This window comes from Alosa sapidissima, chromosome 8 (genome assembly GCF_018492685.1).
Source record: "Alosa sapidissima isolate fAloSap1 chromosome 8, fAloSap1.pri, whole genome shotgun sequence".
NCBI classification, from domain to species: domain Eukaryota; kingdom Metazoa; phylum Chordata; class Actinopteri; order Clupeiformes; family Clupeidae; genus Alosa; species Alosa sapidissima.
In genome coordinates this window covers 38816970-38837133 of record NC_055964.1, presented here as the reverse complement: position 1 = coordinate 38837133, position 20164 = coordinate 38816970, and the positions used below count along the sequence as shown (strand labels likewise).

General features: G+C 42.5%; 1 protein-coding gene across 2 annotated transcripts in view; it reads left to right on the top strand.

Moving 5' to 3' along the window:
- The first annotated feature begins 4539 nt into the window (after window positions 1-4539).
- LOC121716106 (chemokine-like receptor 1) overlaps window positions 4540-20164 on the top strand; it is a 965204-nt gene continuing 949579 nt past the window's right edge. The window contains exons 1-2 of one of the 2 annotated variants that reach the window (XM_042102302.1): window positions 4540-4677; window positions 5210-7690. In XM_042102302.1, the coding sequence (XP_041958236.1) occupies window positions 5225-6277 (1053 nt within the window). In that variant the 5' untranslated portion in view covers window positions 4540-4677; window positions 5210-5224 and the 3' untranslated portion in view covers window positions 6278-7690. Of the gene's footprint in view, window positions 4678-5209; window positions 7691-20164 lie in introns of those variants that run through there. The other variant, XM_042102304.1, reaches the window with a different exon arrangement.

Here is a 20164-nt window from a genome sequence, read left to right as displayed (position 1 = left end):
CTGCTGGAGATAAATGCATGAATGAGTTTTTCTAAGTCATGTTTTGACATCAGCCCTCTGAGTTTGACAATATTTTTGAGGTGGTAAAAAGCTGATTTAGTTATCGCTTTCATGTGGCTGTTGAAATTTAGATCACTGTCAATTAATACACCAAGGTTTTTAACAGTATCCTTTGCCTTCAACCCTTTTGTGTCAAGGAGAGTGGCAACCCTAAGTCTTTCCTCATTTTTACCAAATATAATTACTTCAGTTTTTTCTTTGTTCAGCTGAAGAAAATTTTGAGACATCCAGGTGTTGATTTGTTCTATACACTGACACATAGATTCAAGAGGACCATAGTTGTTTGGTGATAGAGCTAAGTAAATTTGTGTGTCATCTGCATAGCTATGATATGAAATCAAATTATTTTGAATGATTTGTCCAAGTGGGAGCATATAGAGGTTGAATAATAGTGGCCCCAAGATCGACCCCTGGGGAACACCACAGGTCAAGGACGTTGGTGTTGAGGTACAGTTTCCGATGGCAACAAAGAAGCTCCTTTCTTGTAGATATGATTTTAGCCAGCTGATAACTATGCCTGTAAATCCAACCCAGTGTTCTAGTCTGTGTAGTAAAATATTGTGATCAACAGTGTCAAATGCTGCACTAAGGTCCAGTAGCACTAGGACTGATGTTTTACCTGAATCTGTGTTGAGGCGTATGTCATTGGAAACTTTAATGAGAGCTGTTTCAGTGCTGTGATTTGCCCGAAAACCAGACTGAAAGTAATCAAAATACCCATTTGATGTTAGGAAGGTGGTTAATTGATTAAAGACTACTTTTTCAATAATTTTGCCAATAAAAGGTAGATTGGATATGGGCCTGTAATTGTTTAGCATGGAGGCATCCAGGTTATTCTTCTTGAGAAGTGGCTTTACAACAGCTGTTTTCAGTGACTTAGGAAAAGTGCCAGACAGCAATGATACATTTACAATTTGAAGGACATCCGCCGCTATGAGGTGAAAAACAGTTTTGAAGAAATTGGTAGGCAGAGTGTCTAAGACACATGTGGAAGGGCTGAGATTCTGTACCGTTTTTTCAAGTGTTTCGTAGTCTATCAAGCTGAACTCTGACATCAAGTTTAGTTTCCCTCTGTTTGTTGCTGGAAGTTCAGGTTGTTGAATTTGTAATTGAGCAGATATGTTGAGTCTGATTTTGTCAATTTTACCTTTAAAAAAAGATGAAAACTCATTGCATTTATTAGTTGAGAGAAGTTCAGGCGCTAATTGTGAGGGGGGATTTGTTAACTTATCAACAGTTGAAAATAGAATACGAGTGTTATTTGAACTTCTATTGATAATGTTAGAAAAGAAAGACTGTCTTGCTTTGCATATTTCAGAGTTATATGTGCGGAGCATCTCTTTATGGATTTCATAGTGGATCTGAAGTTTGTATTTACGCCATTTTCTTTCAGTCTTCCTACACTCTCTTTTTAGAAGTTTAACTGCTGGATTTTGCCTCCATGGTGCTTTCTGTTTGTCCTTAACTTTCTTGAATTGTAATGGAGCAATGTCATCCATAATGTTTGCCATTTTTGCATTAAAGTGATCAAATAAGTCTTCAGAGTCTGACAGTTGACTTGACTTTAGTGAAAGTGCTTGCTCAAAGAGAGCACTTGTCTGATCATTTATGATTCTCCTTTTTACCATCATAGCTGTGTTTTGAGTGTGTGGGGACATAGACACATCAAAGAACACGCAAAAATGATCAGATAAGGCCAGGTCTTTAACAGCTGTAGAGACATCGAGACCCTTTGTGATAACAAGGTCGAGGGTATGGCCGAGAGAGTGTGTTGGCCCCTGTACATGCTGTGTTAGGGAGAAAGTATCGATTAGTGCAATGAATTCCTTGGCATAATTGTTTTCAGGATTATCCACATGCAAGTTTAGATCCCCTGATATAATAAGACAGTCATACTCTATGCAAACAACTGATAGCAGTTCACCTAGCTCTTCAAGAAAAACTTTAGCTGAATGTTTTGGAGGCCTGTAAATTGTCAGTAATAAAATCTGAGGAGAAGACTTAATGCATGCACACAGATATTCAAATGAAGTAAAGTCACCGAATGACGACTGATTGCACTGAAAAGACGTCTTGAAAATTGTGGCTATCCCCCCACCTCTTTTATTTGCTCTGGTAGCACTCAAAAAACTGAAGTTTGGGGGAGCTGATTCGATGAGAGTAGCAGCACTGTTTGCTTGATCTAACCATGTCTCAGTTAAAAGTAAAAAATCAAGGTTGTGTGTACAAATTAGATCATGAATTAAGAATGATTTGTTTGAAAGAGATCTGATATTTAGGAGTGCTAGTTTTGTTAGTTTAAGTGTTGGGGAAATATGATCCATGGGGGAAATCTGAGGTTGATGTGGTACGGGTAGGAGATTGGACTGGTTTACCCTATAAGCTCGATGCATTTGTGTTCTATTTCTTGTCAATACAGGAATAGAGAATGTCATGGGCTTACTGGGTCCCGGCATGTTCTCAAAACTACTGTCAGTACCATTTATATTGCAGGGACCCTGAGAATATCATGCAATACAGTCATCATATAATTGTCCCCTGCTGCTGCCATCTGTATTTTCCACTGCACATTCCATGCTATATGCCGGCTGAGAAAATGAACTAAGAGGTTGCTGCTGCTTAAGAGATCCTTCTAAACGGGGAGGGGGAGGGCGAGGGGGTGGAGGTGCCCTTCGCTTCTTTGGTGCTAATGATCTTGGGCTAGTAAAACTCTGCATGGCTACTGGTAGCAGTCTCTCCATTCTTGCAGGGAACATCATGTGCTTGGGTGGGGATGGTGATGGGTATTCAGGGGATCCTGTGGAGTTTGAGTGGGTGGTGGGATGAAGGGGTGGGGATGGGGATGGGGACACTTTACAGTGTCGTTTGCACCATACACACCTTTACAGTGTTGTTTGCACCATACTTCATTTGACACACACACCTTTACAGTGTCGTTTGCACCATACACACCTTTACAGTGTTGTTTGCACCATACTTCATTTGACACACACACCTTTACAGTGTCGTTTGCACCATACACACCTTTACAGTGTTGTTTGCACCATACTTCATTTGACACACACACCTTTACAGTGTTGTTTTACTTCCTAGTACATTTAACATGGAATAAGGATGTTGCTGTGTGGCCACAAAGAGATAAATCATCTACCACTACAGATTCTGCTTCAGGTTTATAAAAGCACACACTGTATTTGGACAGTTGCAGAGGGGAAGACAGTGGGGAGGATGAATCTTTCAAGGGAGGAATTAATAATATGGTAATAATTGATTTTTAAAAAAAAAATGCTCTTGGAAATTAAGAGTTCTAAAAAGTGGCACATTTCACCTTTTTATTCATATGTATTATGGCTGTCGATAACTGCTGTGTTTGCGGCAAATAAGCAACCAGATTAACTTCTGAGTAACTGAGCTTTGACAGACAAAGCTCTGAGAGATAATCTATCTCAAGATTATTTGTTAAGTTTAGAAAAAAAAGAGGATATGTGCATGTGGAACAAATATGCACGGGGAGATGGGAAGAGAAGCTCTAAGAAAAGAGGAAGAAAATATGGTGTAATGACTGAATTTTCAGAAAAGAGTTTTAAAAAGTGCCATTATTAGCACATCTCACACTGTTTAATATTATCTGTACTGATTTATTGATTTATAAGAAAAAATAAATACTTTGTTAGGAATATGTCTTTGGCCAAGCATATCTAAGTTCCTGCTCCTGCTTCACAATTAGGCGACATTCTACTGACATTTAATGATGTATAGGTCCACTATTCAATTGTAATGATATTTAGGTCCACTACTTATTCACCTATTCAATTGTAATGATATTTAGGTCCACTACCTATTCACCTGTTCAATTGTAATGATATTTAGGTCCACTACTTATTCACCTGTTCAATTGTAATGATATTTAGGTCCACTACCTATTCACCTATTCAACTGTAATGATATTTAGGTCCACTACCTATTCACCTATTCAATTGTAATGATATTTAGGTTCACTACCTATTCAATTGTAATTATATTTACTGTAGGTTCACTACCTATTTTTAATTATATTTAGATCCACTACTTATTAAATTTTTACAGTTTTGTTGGGCATCTTCCCCTGCTTTAAAGGAGGATGCAGACTTTTGGGAAAGTTAGCATATTTACCATCTAGCCCAGGGTTGGATAAAAGGATACTTATCCTTCTCTTTTCTGTAATAATAACAGAGTCTGACAATGCCTAGTTTAGCATAGTTTACTGGACCAATTAGCCTATAGCTAAAACGGATCGATAGGCTAACTGGTCTAGCCCACATCTAAGAACTATGCTAAGCTAAGCTAACGGCATTAAACTAAGAAGAGGGACTGGGGGTATTGACTGAAGAGAGCTCCTGTCATCAGCAGTTTGATGGGGGAAGTAGCCAGAGTGAGAGTAAAATGTGCAACTGAGTGATCACAAGTGTATCATGGGTTACTGAAAACAAACAGGATGTCCACACATTATAAGCGGCGTCAACAGCAGGGTTGTCACCACATATTCAGCTCTGGTGTTCACACATTATAAGCAGCATCAACAGCAGGGTTGTCACCACATATTCAGCTCTGGTGTCACTAAAGAGGTCTGCGCCGGAGGTAAGAGCCTACTTTCCAAACTGTGCTATTCACTTGCTTCATCTATTTAAACATAAATTACTATAATAATTATTATTATCTATGTCAAGAAATTGAATCTCAGCTAAGCAAAAGGCCAATGTTAAATTTATAATGTTAAAAGACCATTACAGTGTGTACAATTCTGGCAGTGAGCACATCAGATAATGAAAACCTCAAAATTACTATAATGGACAATATAATTATAATTTTGCAAATATAAATAGTGTTACTTCTGCGTGTTATCTTCCAGGGACACTGGGGTTGGCCAATCATGTTAAACAACAATTTTAGTTTTAAATGTACTGATGAGTGCTGCATGGCTAAATGTACTGATGAGTGCTGCATGGCCTTGATTAAAAGATATTAATTCAGGAGGACTCAGCGCCCAGTCCAGTTTAGATTAAGGTGTTTTTTTTTTTTGTCTTATCTAACAAGTCCATGAATTAACTTTTTTTTCTTCTGATTTGCCAGAGTATCTTCCCCAAATAATTATTTCTTAATATCTTTGTAGGTTATGCCAAAGTAGATGGATATTGAGCTGGATTACAATATGGAATTAGATTATGCTGACTATGACAATTACTCTACTGATAATTCAACAGCGGGGGAAGAGCATTCCATAAAATTCCAATCGACATGCTTCACAGAGGCAGCTTGTGTCACCCTTGTGGTGATCAATGGTGTTATTTTTGTCTTGGGCGTCCTTGGAAACGGAATAGTGATTTGGATCGCCGGTCTCAAGATGAAGAAGACCATCAACACCACCTGGTACCTGAGCCTGGCAGTGTCTGACTTCCTTGTCTGCGCGATCCACCCCTTCAACATCGCTTACCTGGCTCTTCAGGACTGGGTGTTTGGTATCTTCCTGTGCAAGTGCACCTCCTTCATGATGTTCGTCAACATGTTCAGCAGCATCTTCCTGCTGGTCTTCATCAGCGTGGACCGCTGTGTCGCCGTGATGTTCCCCGTGTGGGCCCAGAACCACCGGACAGTCCGAACCGCATCCGTCGTCGTCGTTCTGGCCTGGGTGCTCGCGGCGGTTCTCAGCATTCCGTCCATCATATTCCGGGAGGTCAAGCACCATATGGGCAAGAGCCACTGCTTCAACAACTACATGGCGGACCCACACAGCCACACCGCCATCGCCGTCAGCCGCTTCGTCTCCGGCTTTGTTGTGCCTTTCAACATCATCATCGTGTGCTACTCCGTGATCACCCTCAGACTCATGGGCAGTCAGATCAAGAGGTCGTCCAAGCCCCTGAAAATCATGACGGCGCTCATCGTCACCTTCTTCATCTGCTGGCTACCCTACCACGTCTTCATCCTGCTGGAGCTCCACCCCGCTGCCCACGACCACCAGCACCTTGTGCACGGGCTGCAGTACGGCACCATGCTCGCACTAGCCAACAGCTGCCTCAACCCCGTGCTCTACGTGTTCATGGGCAACGACTTCCGGAGGAAGTTCAAGAGCTCTCTGCTGTCCAAAATCGAGAACGCCATGGGAGAGGACAATCGCACCACCAGTCGTTACCTGTCACGTTCCAGCTCGGTGGACACAAGGGCTTCCACTCATATTTAGATGTCCACTCATATCTAAATGACCGCAGGTTCCCTTTTCTCTGTTCTGCTCTCATAATAGTTGTTTAAAAACATTCTCATGAACTGGTAACAATCTAGACTGTCAGTAGATGGAAGTACTCATTTAAATGTCCACAAGTTTCCCTATTGTCATGAACAGGTAACAATCTAGACTGTCAGTAGATGGAAGTACTCATTTAAATGTCCACAAGTTTCCCTATTGTCATGAACTGGTAACAATCTAGACTGTGAGTAGATGGAAGTACTCATTTAAATGTCCACAAGTTTCCCTATTTTCTCTTCTCATTGTATTTTTACTTCACTCATTGTCTACTGAGATTCCTGCCAGGTGTTGTATACAAGTCATTACATGTCTCATCAGTAGATGAGAATGCATCTCGGATTATAGTGGATGGGAGGGTCATATGTCCACAGGTCAAAATGTCTACAGGTTCACTGTGTCTCCCTTATTCACACTGTTACATTAACCACAGTCAATACAACTGATTTACTGCTATAGCCTGTACCAATGTAGTGTCATCTTCTATTATAACCTGTAGCGATGTAGTCATATTCTATTAGAGCCTGTACCAATGTAGTAATCTTCTGCTATAGCCTGTACCAATGTAGTCATCTTCTGCTATAGCCTGTTACTATTGTAGTCATCTTCTATTATAGCCTGTACCATGTAGTCATCTTCTGTAGTCGTGTTACTCTCAATAACAGATGAGGCTGTGACTTTACCAAACAAACCCAATAAGCGATGTCTTGCTTGAACTGAAGTAGTTGACGTGACATAATAACTAATACAATGTCTCATTATTTGGTACATAACATGATGGCCAGATCACTGTCTTCAGATCTGAATTGTATATGTTATAAATATTTTGCTTACATGTTGGGAAGTGATGCTGCTGGGGGTGGAGAGTTGGGGTTACGCCTTATTGTCAGAATGAAGTATATTAGATTTAGTCATCCAAAAAAACATGTTTTCTCCAACATTTTACGAAAATGTCTTATATTTATGTATTTTATTATCGCATGCATGCAGGTGTAATCAGTGCCTGTGTGTGTTTGTACACATCATGTGTGTTATGCATGTATTGTATGTATCTGAATGTAATACATAGAACAAAGAACAATGCAAACTGCACACAACTAAGATCATTGGAATAAAATGTGTTTATCTGTGCCACTCCTGCATTTTGTGTTATGGTTATATCCATTAATTACTAGATGTGGTTATTTTCTCTCTCAAACTATGATGACTAACACGTATCCAACAAAAACTGAACAAAGTGAAAAAAGAGGTTGATAAGACATCTCTTTATTGGCATATGAATCCGGCTAACTGATTTGACTTCCTCTTTCTCATGTCAGAACTATGATGACTCAGCTTTAGCCCTGACATTAAGGCGTGTTAGTGATGTGGGAAACGAGGCTGGAAGTTATGTGGGGGTCCAGTTTTTTTGTACAGCGCTAGCCAGCTAGCTTCTTTGTCTTCTGACTGTGTGCCTCTCTGCAATCGCGGCGACAGTAACGTGGTATAGCATTTGTCTAATGCCACTGGGGATGTTAGACGAGGTCGAAGTGCTCATAGGACAGTTAGTCATTGTTTGTACTGCCGTTTTTTCGACTTTTGTATGATTGTGGTCTGTTGCTGAGTAGCTAAGTAGCTAGCGGGATGTTCGTTTTATTATTTAGCAAGTTAGTTAGCTTGCTGCCTAAAAATTGTTGTTGTGGTAGGTGATGACTGCATCGCTTGCTATTTGGCAAACTTGCTTCACATGTGAAGTATCTCAAGACTGTGTTTTACTAAATTCCTTATAATTTTGCACAGATTGGGTTTGAATCGCGTTTTGCAATGAGCTGCATAAACCTGAAACCAGTACAAAATGTAGTCGTGTTTGTTAGCCATACGTGGAGGCAATGAGAATGACAGTAGGCCTAGTTCAAGCTGTGCAAATTCTCTCCACTCGGCGCGCGCACGAGGCAGATCAGACCGTGCTGCTCGCAGCAGGAGCAGAGGCGGTGTGACACGGGGCAGAGGAGCCATGCATAGTTTAGTGCAAGATGATGTGAATGTCGGCTTTGAGTACTTGGCCAATGAGGAGCAGTACCAAAGTTGGATCACGCCCTTTGATCAGCCAATTGGTTATCTGGGGGAAAGAGAACTCTCCGATGCCAATTCGCTCCTAGATTTTCTATCACTCTTTCTCTCTGATGAGTTCTGGAATTTACTTGTTGTTGAGACAAATCACTATGCCCATCAGTTTTTAACCTCCCATCAACTCCAGCCACACTCCAGATGTCATCAATGGTCTGACATAACTGTCAGTGAAATGAAAGCCTTCTTTTCTCTGCATTTGACATTTGAGTATGGGTCTGGTAGAGAAGTCAGAGTTGGAGGATTATTGGGCTGAATATTGGCCAACAGCAACACCTGGATTTGGGAAGGTGATGTCCAGGAATAGATTTGAGATGATTTTGTCTTTCCTTCATTTCAGCAATAATGAGGAGTATGTTGACAGGGGTCAGCCAGGCTATGACAGGCTATTCAAAATCCGCCCAATCATTAATTTGGTCATCCCCCGGTTTTCAGCAGTGTATGGCCCATCTAAGCAGCTGTCACTGGATGAAATGACCATTGCATTCAAAGGGAAATCCACACTCAAAATGTATAACCCAAACAAAGCAGACAAATATGGTTACAAAGTATTTGTTCTGAGTGAAGCAAAGTCAGGCTATGTGCTACAGTGGTCCATGTACACCGGACAAAATAGGTCTAATGCTGATTTCGGTGCCACACACCTTGTTGTCCGTGAGCTGATGGCCCCGTACACAGGGAAAGGGCATGAGGTGTACATGGACAGCTATTACACCTCGCCAGCCATAGCAGATGAGCTGGCAAGTAATGATTTGGGTTTGTGTGGGACTGTCAGCAGTAACAGGAAGGGGATGCCAAAGGGCTTCACCCGTGAACAGTTACCATTGAGCAAGGGAGATGACCCAGTCTTCATGAGGAAGGGGAAGTTGCTAGCTTGTGCGTGGCATGATACAAAGCGCCTCACAATGCTCTCTTCACTGCATTCCAACACATGTGTCAGAAAGCGCATCAGGACCAAACACACTGATAGTGGCTATAGGGAGATAAATAGGCCTGTTTGTGTTGATGACTACAATTCTTTCATGGGGGGTGTCGACACAGCAGACCAGAGAATGAAGACCTACCTCTTTCCCCATAGATCAAAGAAATGGTACAATAGGATTTTCAATGCCATTCTCAGTGTAAGCATGGTGAATGCCCACATCATTTACTGCCGCTGCACTGCTGCTCCTCACAAGCCCCTGAAAGTCTTCGTGCAGGATGTCATCACTGCTTTACTGGAAGGCTTCTCCAGGAAAGAGAGCAACAAAGGCTGAAAGTCATCCTCACTGGGAGACATGCCACAGAGACTCACTGAGCGCCACTTTATCTGCCAGGCTGATGGTAAGCCAGATTGTGTCGTTTGTTCTGATCGGACCCGCCCTAAAGGCCGCCGTCAGACAAAATACATGTGTAGTCAGTGTGGGGTGGGTCTTTGTGTGCCTTGCAATGAGAGGTACCACACCCTGAAACACTACAAGAAATGTCACCTGGATGGATATGGAGTCATTATCTCTACAGCAAAAGGCCTGCTACATAAATTCTTTTTTTTGTCTGCCATTTATTAGTAATGATTTAGACTGTTGATTTACTATCTATTTCCCTGACCATTTAGTAGTGTACACTATGTGCTCTTTTTTGTCAGTTCATGTCCTTGTGATGTATGTGTCTTTGTCAGCTAAAAAAAACAACAAAAAAACATCAACAAAAAGAGAAAAAAAATACTAACATTGTCTCTCGTCTTGTCTCGTCATCTCACTCCTGATCTTTGCCTTGCCGTGGCGAGTGAGCTTTTGAACTAAACAGGTCTTGTCTACTTGTGTTTGTGTGTCATATGAATAATATATATGTGCCCCATACATGGCTTCAGAGTGCCTACTGTATGTACTAAATGGAAAATCTCTACAGCAAAAGGCCAACCTACCGCTACATTCATTCGGTTTGTTACTGCCATTTATTAGTAATGATTTACACAGTTTGTTTACTACTTACTATTTACCTGAGCATTCAGTATTGTGCAATATAGCACACAGAAGGTGAGGGACATTTTGGGGGGAAAGAAGTGCTGAATTTTATCATTCAAACATGCAACTTTTCATGAAAATTCTATAATCCAAGATGGCCGCCACGTCATATGATGTCATAATATGCAAATTAGATGGGGAAATTTAATCCCTACATAAACTTTGGGTCATCCTTAATATTTCTCTAATTTACAGAAAGTCTCTATCTCTTATCACTTTTAACCCTTAGAACCCTAAGCTGTTTTTAGGGCATTTTCACTACCCTTATTCATAAGGATTTATTCTGGTCATTGTAAGTGCCACACACACATATTATATATTGTTTTTTTCAGCAGAGTCTAGGCTATCCAGATCATCATTTCATGTATTAGTACTAGCATTGATTTTATTTAGATTTTTAAAGAATTAAAATATAAAAATCATATTATAAAAATGTTGACCTGTATCTCACCACAGCAGGCTCATAGCTCTACATGCATTTCATGTGTGTGTAGGGCAGACTGTCCTGAATCGGGCAATATAATTGCCATGTTGGAGGGATACTCTGGGGCTGAGCAATTTACAGAAATATGTGGTGTGTGATTTACGAAAATAAATGCCATTTTTTATTTAGCGATGAAAAATGACCATTCTGCGCTCCATATCTGTGACACGAACTGATCTGACCTGACTTGACCCAAGTTTGCCTCTTAGCATGTGTGACTATGGTGTATGCACTCATGATGATTCTCAACTTTTTACTGCATTGCCATGAACAAAGTAAAGGTAAAAAAGGTGTTTCTTTGTTGAACAAATTGGGATGCAATGTGAGCCTTGAATTGGATGCCATGCAGGAATTTGCTAGGATCTCAAAACCGGATTATGAACATGTTTTGCTATAGAGAAACAAACGATAGCGTTGGATTATAAACATGCTTTGCCACAAAAACAGACAAAAACGTGGGGTAAGTCCAGCTATATGAACTTATTATTTTGCTGTCAGTTCGTCTGTTTTATAACCCAGAAGGATGTATTTGGTACCAATGGATAGCCCTGTGTCTCCTCTTTCATCTGATATGCTTTCCATATCTATGCGATCACAGGTTCGCGAGTAATTCAAACGAGAGTAATGGGTGCGCAGGTGAACGCAGAGAAGTATAGACTGTAAATATGATGCAATTTGATTTAATTTCATGATTTTTTTTATTTTCAAACTTGATCGTACAGACAAGTGCGTAGTCTCTTTGGAAAGCCCCACTTCTTCTCTGTCATGCAATAAAGGTTTCATCTCGTTGCGATGAACAGTCGCGGAGCAATGTAACAGAGAAGAAAGGGTGTGTTTTTTGACGCACTTTGCGTCAATCGGGTTCTAAGGGTTAAGATATAGCCTTTTGAAATTAAGATGTCAAAATCGAACGTTTCGAAAAAATAACCTCTGGCGCCTAAAGGGTTAACAGCATCCTCAGTCAAACAACCAAATATCTTAGTGTTATGATGACTTTGCTGTTGACCTACCTTAACTAAACACATACCATCCTGCGCTGTAATAATGAAATAGGTTCAATCTAACAAGGACAGTCTTACATACATAGACCTTCATTCTGACTGACTATTTGAACTCAACAGTCAATCAAATACACCCATCAATCAAATACACCCTTCCTGTTAATAATCTGAGGCGATATGGGAGCACAAGTATGGGAGCACAATTGCTCTTACGAACTGTACCAGGCTGTCAGTGAACAACAGACGGCACACCCAGACGGTTTCACCATGTTGATTTTCCAACAAGAGGAGATAACATCCTGGACCTGGTCTACACTACACACAAAGGAGCATACAAAGCCTACAAAGTATACATCCCGTCTACCAACAACAACAGCGATAAGAACGCGGCTCTTAGTGAACTGTACCAGGCTGTCAGTGAACAACAGACGGCACACCCAGACGGTTTCACCATCTTCACTGGAGATTTTAACCATGCTTATCTCCTCTTGATTTTCCAACAAGAGGAGATAACATCCTGGACCTGGTCTACACTACACACAAAGGAGCATACAAAGCCACCCCCCTCCCCCACATTGGACTTTCAGACCATATCACTGTTATGCTAATGCCCGCATACAGACAAAGGGTAAAAGCGAACAAACCGGTTCGTAAGCAGGTAAAAGTGTGGCCTGAGGGAGCCTCCGATGCTCTTCAAGACTGCTTTGACACAACAGACTGGGAAATGTTTAAGCAGGCAGCCACTTACAACAACCGGACAGACATAGAGGAGTATACAGACACTGTAACCTCTTACATCACCAAGTGCATCGATGATGTGACCCACACAAAATACATCATCACTCGGGCTAACTGGAAGCCATGGCTGACGGGATGTCCTCAGGCTGCTGAGGGCCAGGAACAAAGCCTACAGAGCTGGGGATGAAGCTGGCATGAGAACAGCGAGAGCCAACCTGTCCCGTGGCATCAAGGAAGCAAAAAAGGAATACACTCACAAGATAACCACCCACTTCAAAGACAGCAGGAACGCACAAAGCCTATGGCAGGGCATTCAGGCCCTCACAGACTACAAGCCCGCGCCACAGAGCTGTGAGAGCAACATCCCTCTGCTCAACAACCTGAACCGCTTCTTTGCTCGCTTTGAAGCACAAAACAGCACCTGCCCACAGAAGACCCATCCCCCTCTACATGAGCAGCCCCTGTGCCTCTCTGCCGACAGCGTGAAGAGGACACTTGCTGCTATCAACACCCGTAAGGCAACAGGTCCAGACAACATCCCAGGTTGTGCGCTGAAGGACTGCGCAGGGGAGCTTAAGGATGTCTTCACAGACATCTTTAACACTTCCCTGAGGCAAGCCATCGTCCCATCATGTTTCAAAGCTGCCACCATCATACCTGTGCCGAAGAAAACTGCTCCATCCTGCTTCAATGACTACCGCCCTGTGGCACTGACACCCATCATCATGAAGTGCTTTGAGCGGCTTGTCATGTCACATATCAAATCCATTCTCCACCCCACCCTGGACCCCTTCCAGTTTGCATACCGAGCCAAGCGGTCTACAGAGGATGCAATCTGCTCTGCCCTCCACCCAGCCCTCACCCACCTGGAAAAAAGAGACTCATATGTGAGATTGCTGTTTATAGACTTCAGTTCTGCATTCAACACCATAATACCACAACAACTCATCTGCAAACTTGACAAACTGGGACTCAGTACCTACCTCTGCAACTGGCTACTGGACTTCCTCTGTCAGAGGCCTCAAGTAGTACGTGTTGGCAACAATACCTCAAGCAGCATCACACTGAGCACAGGGGCCCCCCAAGGCTGCGTGCTCAGTCCGCTGCTCTTCACCCTGCTGACGCATGACTGCACTGCAACCTACAGCAACAATCACATAGTGAAATTTGCTGACGACACAACTCTGGTGGATCTCATCACCAAGGGCGACGAGACTCAATACAGGTTGGAGGTCGACCATCTGACCACGTGGTGCAGGGACAACAACCTCCTGCTGAATGTCAGCAAGACCAAAGAGATTGTTGTTGACTTCCGGAGAGGTCACACCCAACACCTGCCACTGACCATCGACGGTGCTGTGGTGGAGAGAGCGAGCAGCACCAAATTCCTGGGGGTGCACATCAGTGAAGACCTCTCCTGGACCACCAACACTACATCACTGGCAAAGAGAGCTCAGCGCCGCCTGTACTTCCTGCGGAAACTCAGGCGAGCAAGTGCTCCACCAGCCATCATGACCACATTCTACCGAGGCACCATTGAGAGCATCCTCTCCAGCTGTATCGCTGTGTGGGGCGGAAGCTGCACTGAATACAACAGGAAAGCCCTGCAGCGCATAGTGAACACAGCTGGAAGGATTATTGGTGCTTCACTCCCCTCCCTGAAGGACATTTACACCACCCACCTCACCCGCAAGGCGACCAAAATTGTGAGTGATGCAAGTCACCCCGCTCACAATCTGTTTGATCTACTGCCCTCTGGGAAGAGGTACAGAAGCCTGCGCTCCCGCACTACCAGACTCACCAACAGCTTCATACACCAAGCTGTAAGGATGCTGAACTCTCTCCCTCCTCTCCCCCCTCCACCCTCAGCTACATAACATCCTGGACATTGGACCCACAATGGCCGCCTGCACTACTCCACTTGCACACTTGTACACTTTACAACTTGTTGTTGTTGACCTGAAAACACAACACTTCTGCTGCTCTTACATAACTTGCACCACTATGCCACTTTCTTTCTTACTTAGGTCAAACAGAACTACCCAAGCCTTTTATTGGCCTGACTTTGCACTAGTATTTTATTGACTGTCTATGCACAATTTCAACCAAATTTTGCTGCTCTTATTTTTTTCATTATTATATGTGCCCTCTTATTTACTTATTTACTTACTTTTTTGTTTACTTGAATGTTATGTTTGTCTGTGGACTTAAATATGTCTTGTCTTCACCGTGGGATAGTGAGAAACGTAATTTCGATCTCTTTGTATGTCTGAAACATGTGAAGACTTTGACTTTGAATTGGGGCAGCCGTGGCCAACTGGTTAGCACTTTGGACTTGTAACCGGAGGGTTGCCGGTTCGAAACCCGACCTGTAGGAACGGCTGAAGTGCCCTTGAGCAAGGCACCTAAACCATCACTGTTATTAGCGCCGCTGTAGCAGGCAGCTCACTGCGCCGGGATTAGCGTGTGCTTCACTGTGTTGATGACTTGTATGTGTATGTGTTTATGACTTGTGATTAGCCTAATGAGTTATGTCATCACGTAAAACGTGGTTCCCCCTGCTGGTTGGTTGTATGCTGATAGTGGAACATGGAATGTCTGCTATCTCCGATGTGTTTAATAAAACTTATAAAGCAAGCCTCCATCTGAGCTATTCTTGTAAATATTCTAACAACAAACTGTCTTCATATTACACTTCCAAACAAAATGCAGCAGCCAAGATGGCGTGGAACTGGCCATAGACCCAGCAGAAATGAAACGAGCAAAGCCAATGCAGAGGCAACATTTGAAGAAATAAAAAAGTGTGATTACACTTGTGTTTCCCGTAACAAATGTCAGAGGTGTTGCATTCTTGCTGATAGACGGGTTAGAGGGCTGTTAGTGTCAGGATCAGTTCCTGTTCTGTCTCATCTTGTTCTCTCCGTCTACTATTTTTTCATCATGTTTGCTCCTCTTGTCTTCCTGTTTGCTTTGTTTACTTCCTGTGTCTTGTACCATGTGCTCCTTTGTTTGTTTGCCATGTGTCTCTGTTCCATGTGCCTGTGTCTCCGCCCCTCACCTGATCCTTGTTAGTTTAATTACGGTTTCCACCTGAAAAGTAGCAGTGCCTCCCTTGCACTTTGATAGCACAGGGGCCTGTACTACGAAGCGGGGTTACTGGCTTATCTGGGTAACTTCGAGAGTAACTTGATCACGTGTGGCGTAACTTCCCGATTAACCCGTACTACAAAAGGTGGATAGGTTTTAACCGAGGTATGCTGCCATGGCAATTTACGCTGCATCTCAAACCTGCTCCGACCAGGTTATGTTCTTGGTTAACCCGAGGTTTCTGTTAACCACACCCTTTAGTACCACCCCTCCACTAACAATTTCTCCTGAGACATGTCGGCGTACCTGGATGATCCATACGACATTGGAGCGCAAATCGTGAGGCACTCTCTTCGCAGGGCGAGGGGTTTTAGAGACCGCCAGAAAATATATATAGCCTACCCGGACAATATTCTCTATGAAGATATAGATTGTCAGCCGAGGGAATTCGTTATCTTTGTCAGATGATCTAGGAAGACGTCTCATAGCAATGCCCGTACGTGGACATAGGCCTACAGTATGCTGAACATCTGAGCAAGAATAGCCTAAAATAAATCGGACATAGCCTACAGTAGGCCTAATAAATAAAAATCACCATTTTAACCCTCTAGGCGCCACTGTCGAGTTTACTCGACAAGATGCGGTACTGAATAAAACGGCCGATTTAGTCAAATAGGGTGTCATATTTCGTTCGACATCCACTCCACTAGGTGGCAAACATGTCATACGTCATCCCCGAGTCCGAAAAAGGTCATGGTTTAAACAAAAGTTTTGAGCTACAGCGTATTGAATCAGTGCGTGCAATACCGGAGCTAGTGTGCGTGTGAGCCACTTAGTCAGAGCGATATTGTCAACGTTAGCGAGTATTTGCATTAGATTATCGTCTAATGGCATCAAAAAAGTTTACCTGAAATGAAGTGTTGGGTCTTCTATTCGCGGACCCTGATTCTGAAGGGGAATATCTGCCTTCAGGAAATGACGGTGATTCGTTTAGTGAGGCTTCAGATGCGTCCCTGCCTTCAATGATGCAGCTGGACAAAGTGAGAGTTTACTCCATAGTTTAGCTTACACCAAGCACAAACGTTGAATCGTTTGCCCAATGTCACTGGTGGGAATAATGTTTCACGGGTTCGGAGTGTTCATCGGGAAGTTAGCAGGGTGTTAGTGGTGTGGCGAACAAGGCTGGAGGTAGCCTAATAGCGCTAGCTTCTGTCTTTTGCCTCTCCACAATCGCGGCGACAGTAACGTGGTGGAGCCTTTGTCTAATGCGACTGGGTATGTTAGACGAGGTCGAAGTGCTCATAGGAGAGTTAGGGGGGAACGTAGTGGCAGTGTGGGGAGTCGCAATGAGAATGACAGTAGGCCTAGTCCGAGCTGCGCAAATTCTCTCCACTCGACGCGCGCGAGGCAGATCTGGCCATGCTGCTCGCAGGTGGTGACACGCTCTCTCCCTCTCCCCCCCCCACACACACACACACACATTAGGTCATGCATAGTCTATCACAAGATGATGGGAATGCCGGCCCTATATGGATAGGGAGTCATTATCTCTACAACAAAAGGCCTGCTACATAAAAAAAAAAATGTCAGCCATTTATTAGTAATGATTTACACTGTTGATTTGCTATCTATTTCCCTGATCATTTAGGACATACACTATGTGTTCCTTTTTGTGTGTTCATGTCCTTGTGATGTGTGTGTCTTTGTCAGCTAAGAAAAAAAAACATCAACAAAAACAACAAAAAGAAAAAAAATACTAACATTGTCTCTTGTCTTGTCTCGTCATCTCACTCCTGATCTGTGCCTTGCCGTGGCAAATGAGCTTTTGAACTAAACAGGTCTTGTCTACTTGTGTTTGTGTGTCATCTGAATAATCTATATGTGCCCCATACATGGAATCAGAGTGCCTACTGTATGTAGTAAATGGAAAATCTCTACAGCAAAAGGCCAGTCTACTGCTACATGCATTTGGTTTGTTTCGGCCATTTATTAGTAATGATTTACACAGTTTGTTCACTACTTACTATTTACCTGAGCATTCAGTATTGTGCAATATAGCATACAGAAGGTGAGGGACATTTTGGGGGGAAAGAAGTGGTGCATTTTATCATTCAAACATGCGACTTTTCATGAAAATTCTATAATCCAAGATGGCCGCCACCATATGACGTCATAATATGCAAATTAGATATAAACATTTAATCTCTACATAAACTTTGGGTCATCCTTAATATTTCTCTAATTTACAGAAAGTCTCTATCTCTTATCACTTTTAAGATATAGCCTTTTGAAATGAAGATGTCAAAATTGATCGTTTCGGAAAAAAACCTCTGGCGCCTAAAGGGTTAACAAACTTGTTGAATTGAATGTCATATTAGCCTACTGTACCCTGCACATAAAGGCTACACATTTCCACAGCACCAGAATCCGACCGAATGCCTCCCTCAACCCCCTCCATAATCGGCCTTCCACTATTATTTGCAATGGCCAACTCCTCTGCTACTGTAAAACACTCTGGTGCCTTTCCTCCTACAGTAGGCCTAGTGTTCGAAGACACCTGTTTCTTGTTAGCTGTAAAACAGAGGCCAAGTGAAGGCTATAAGCTAGGCCTACATGTTTTCATAATTAAGAAATATTAATGCAATCTATAACTATATAAACCTACTATTCTGAATAATGTTTTTGTGTATCATTTTCAATTGCTGCCATTTGCGTTTGGCAATGGTGTTGCATCTGAAATGTTCACAGGATTAGGCACACTAAATTAGTCAATGGGGGCTACTTAAACATTCAATTATCCTTATTACTGTAATCTATATGCCCACTTCTGAATTGGGTTGCATCTGTAGGCCTTTCTATGAACTCAAAATAGGCTATTTAATTATTTCAACTCATTTCAGACATTCCGCAAGCTACTAATCCTCCGTAACACATATTTGAAGAATATGTGGGAATAAAACTTTACTTTTAGGCATTTAGGCTACCCGATCTGCAATACGTTGCCAACAGCCTTGCTTTGCTCACTGCCGACGTATTTGATTTTTGTCGTAGAGTGGGTTTTAATTCCTCATAACTTGTCATAATAATTGTGCATTCCTCATCCGTAAAATAAGGTGATCGCGTCATCATTGAAAGTGGTGACTTGCGCTGCAACCCGCCCCTTTTATGAGAACGCGCACAAACTCCAATTAGGTTAACCCCGGCTCAACAAATCAACTTCATAATCAGCGTCGTAGTACCGAATAACACCACTTAAGATAACCAGGTTTTGTCAACCCTGGTTTAACAAAGTAACCCTGGGTTACATCTGGGTAGGTTAATCTCCCTTCGTAGTACAGGCCCCAGGCCTATACGCCAGGCAACATTGAAAAGCCAGTGATGTGCTTGTTGTGAATTAAGCTGTTGTCATATAGGCTATGCTAAAACAAATCACATCAGCATAGGCTAATTAAGTGTGACAAGTATTTTGGCATACGCTTATAAACAAGGGATAAAAACACATTGTCGCAGCTTAGGGAGCAACGCTATTATCCCATGTGATAGTAAGGGGCATTACCGCTGCACCAATGATAATGATACAGATAATACGGTACAGATAATACGAGCAGGCAGGCATCACTGAATCATCAATGAAGTACTTGTTATATATAGAATAAATATAAAACAACATTTCACTCACCCAATACGCTGCAAAAGGTGGCCTTGCAGACCGGAATCTTCGTCGGATGGTCTTCAGTCAGCAAGTGGTATTCAGTTGTGACATCCCTCTCCTTTTGCCTGTCAGTGTTGTTAACTTTCGGATGTCTCCGTTTGACTTTTTTGACGGTAATAAGCTGTAAAATGGCTTAGTCCTGCTCGGTCTTCGTCAAATGACAGTAAAAGGACTGGAAGTTTCTGTGAAGTTCGTCTGTGGTCAACGTGTCAGCGTGACAGAAGTTGGAGCTTTTTGTGTGAGTGCCAGCCAGCATTTTTCCACCTCCCGAGTGCCTCATCTTCTTGATATTCTCACGAATATGATTGTTTTTCGACGGCTTACATTTCTTACCCATAGCAGAAACCACCACAGGCTCATCAAAACTATTCATGTTTCTTTCCACTGTATGTCGAAAACTTTCTATAATGCCGGCTACATACCGGGTGCCACCATGTTGTTTACACGACATGGAAAGGTGCGCTGTGATTGGTTGAGTGGGTTTGTGGCGTTCTACAGAACAGGTGGGCTGGCGTTTATCGCTACTTGGAAAGAAAGGGAGAAAGTATTTAGTTTTGTTAGTTTTTCTTATCTTCTACTGTCTCTTTTGTACAGTGGAGTTTGGTTATATGTTTAAACTTATATTTACCATTTCTGCTGTAAGTGCATGTTGTGTGTGATGTCTGTATGCTACTGAGACCTTGAATTTCCCCTTGG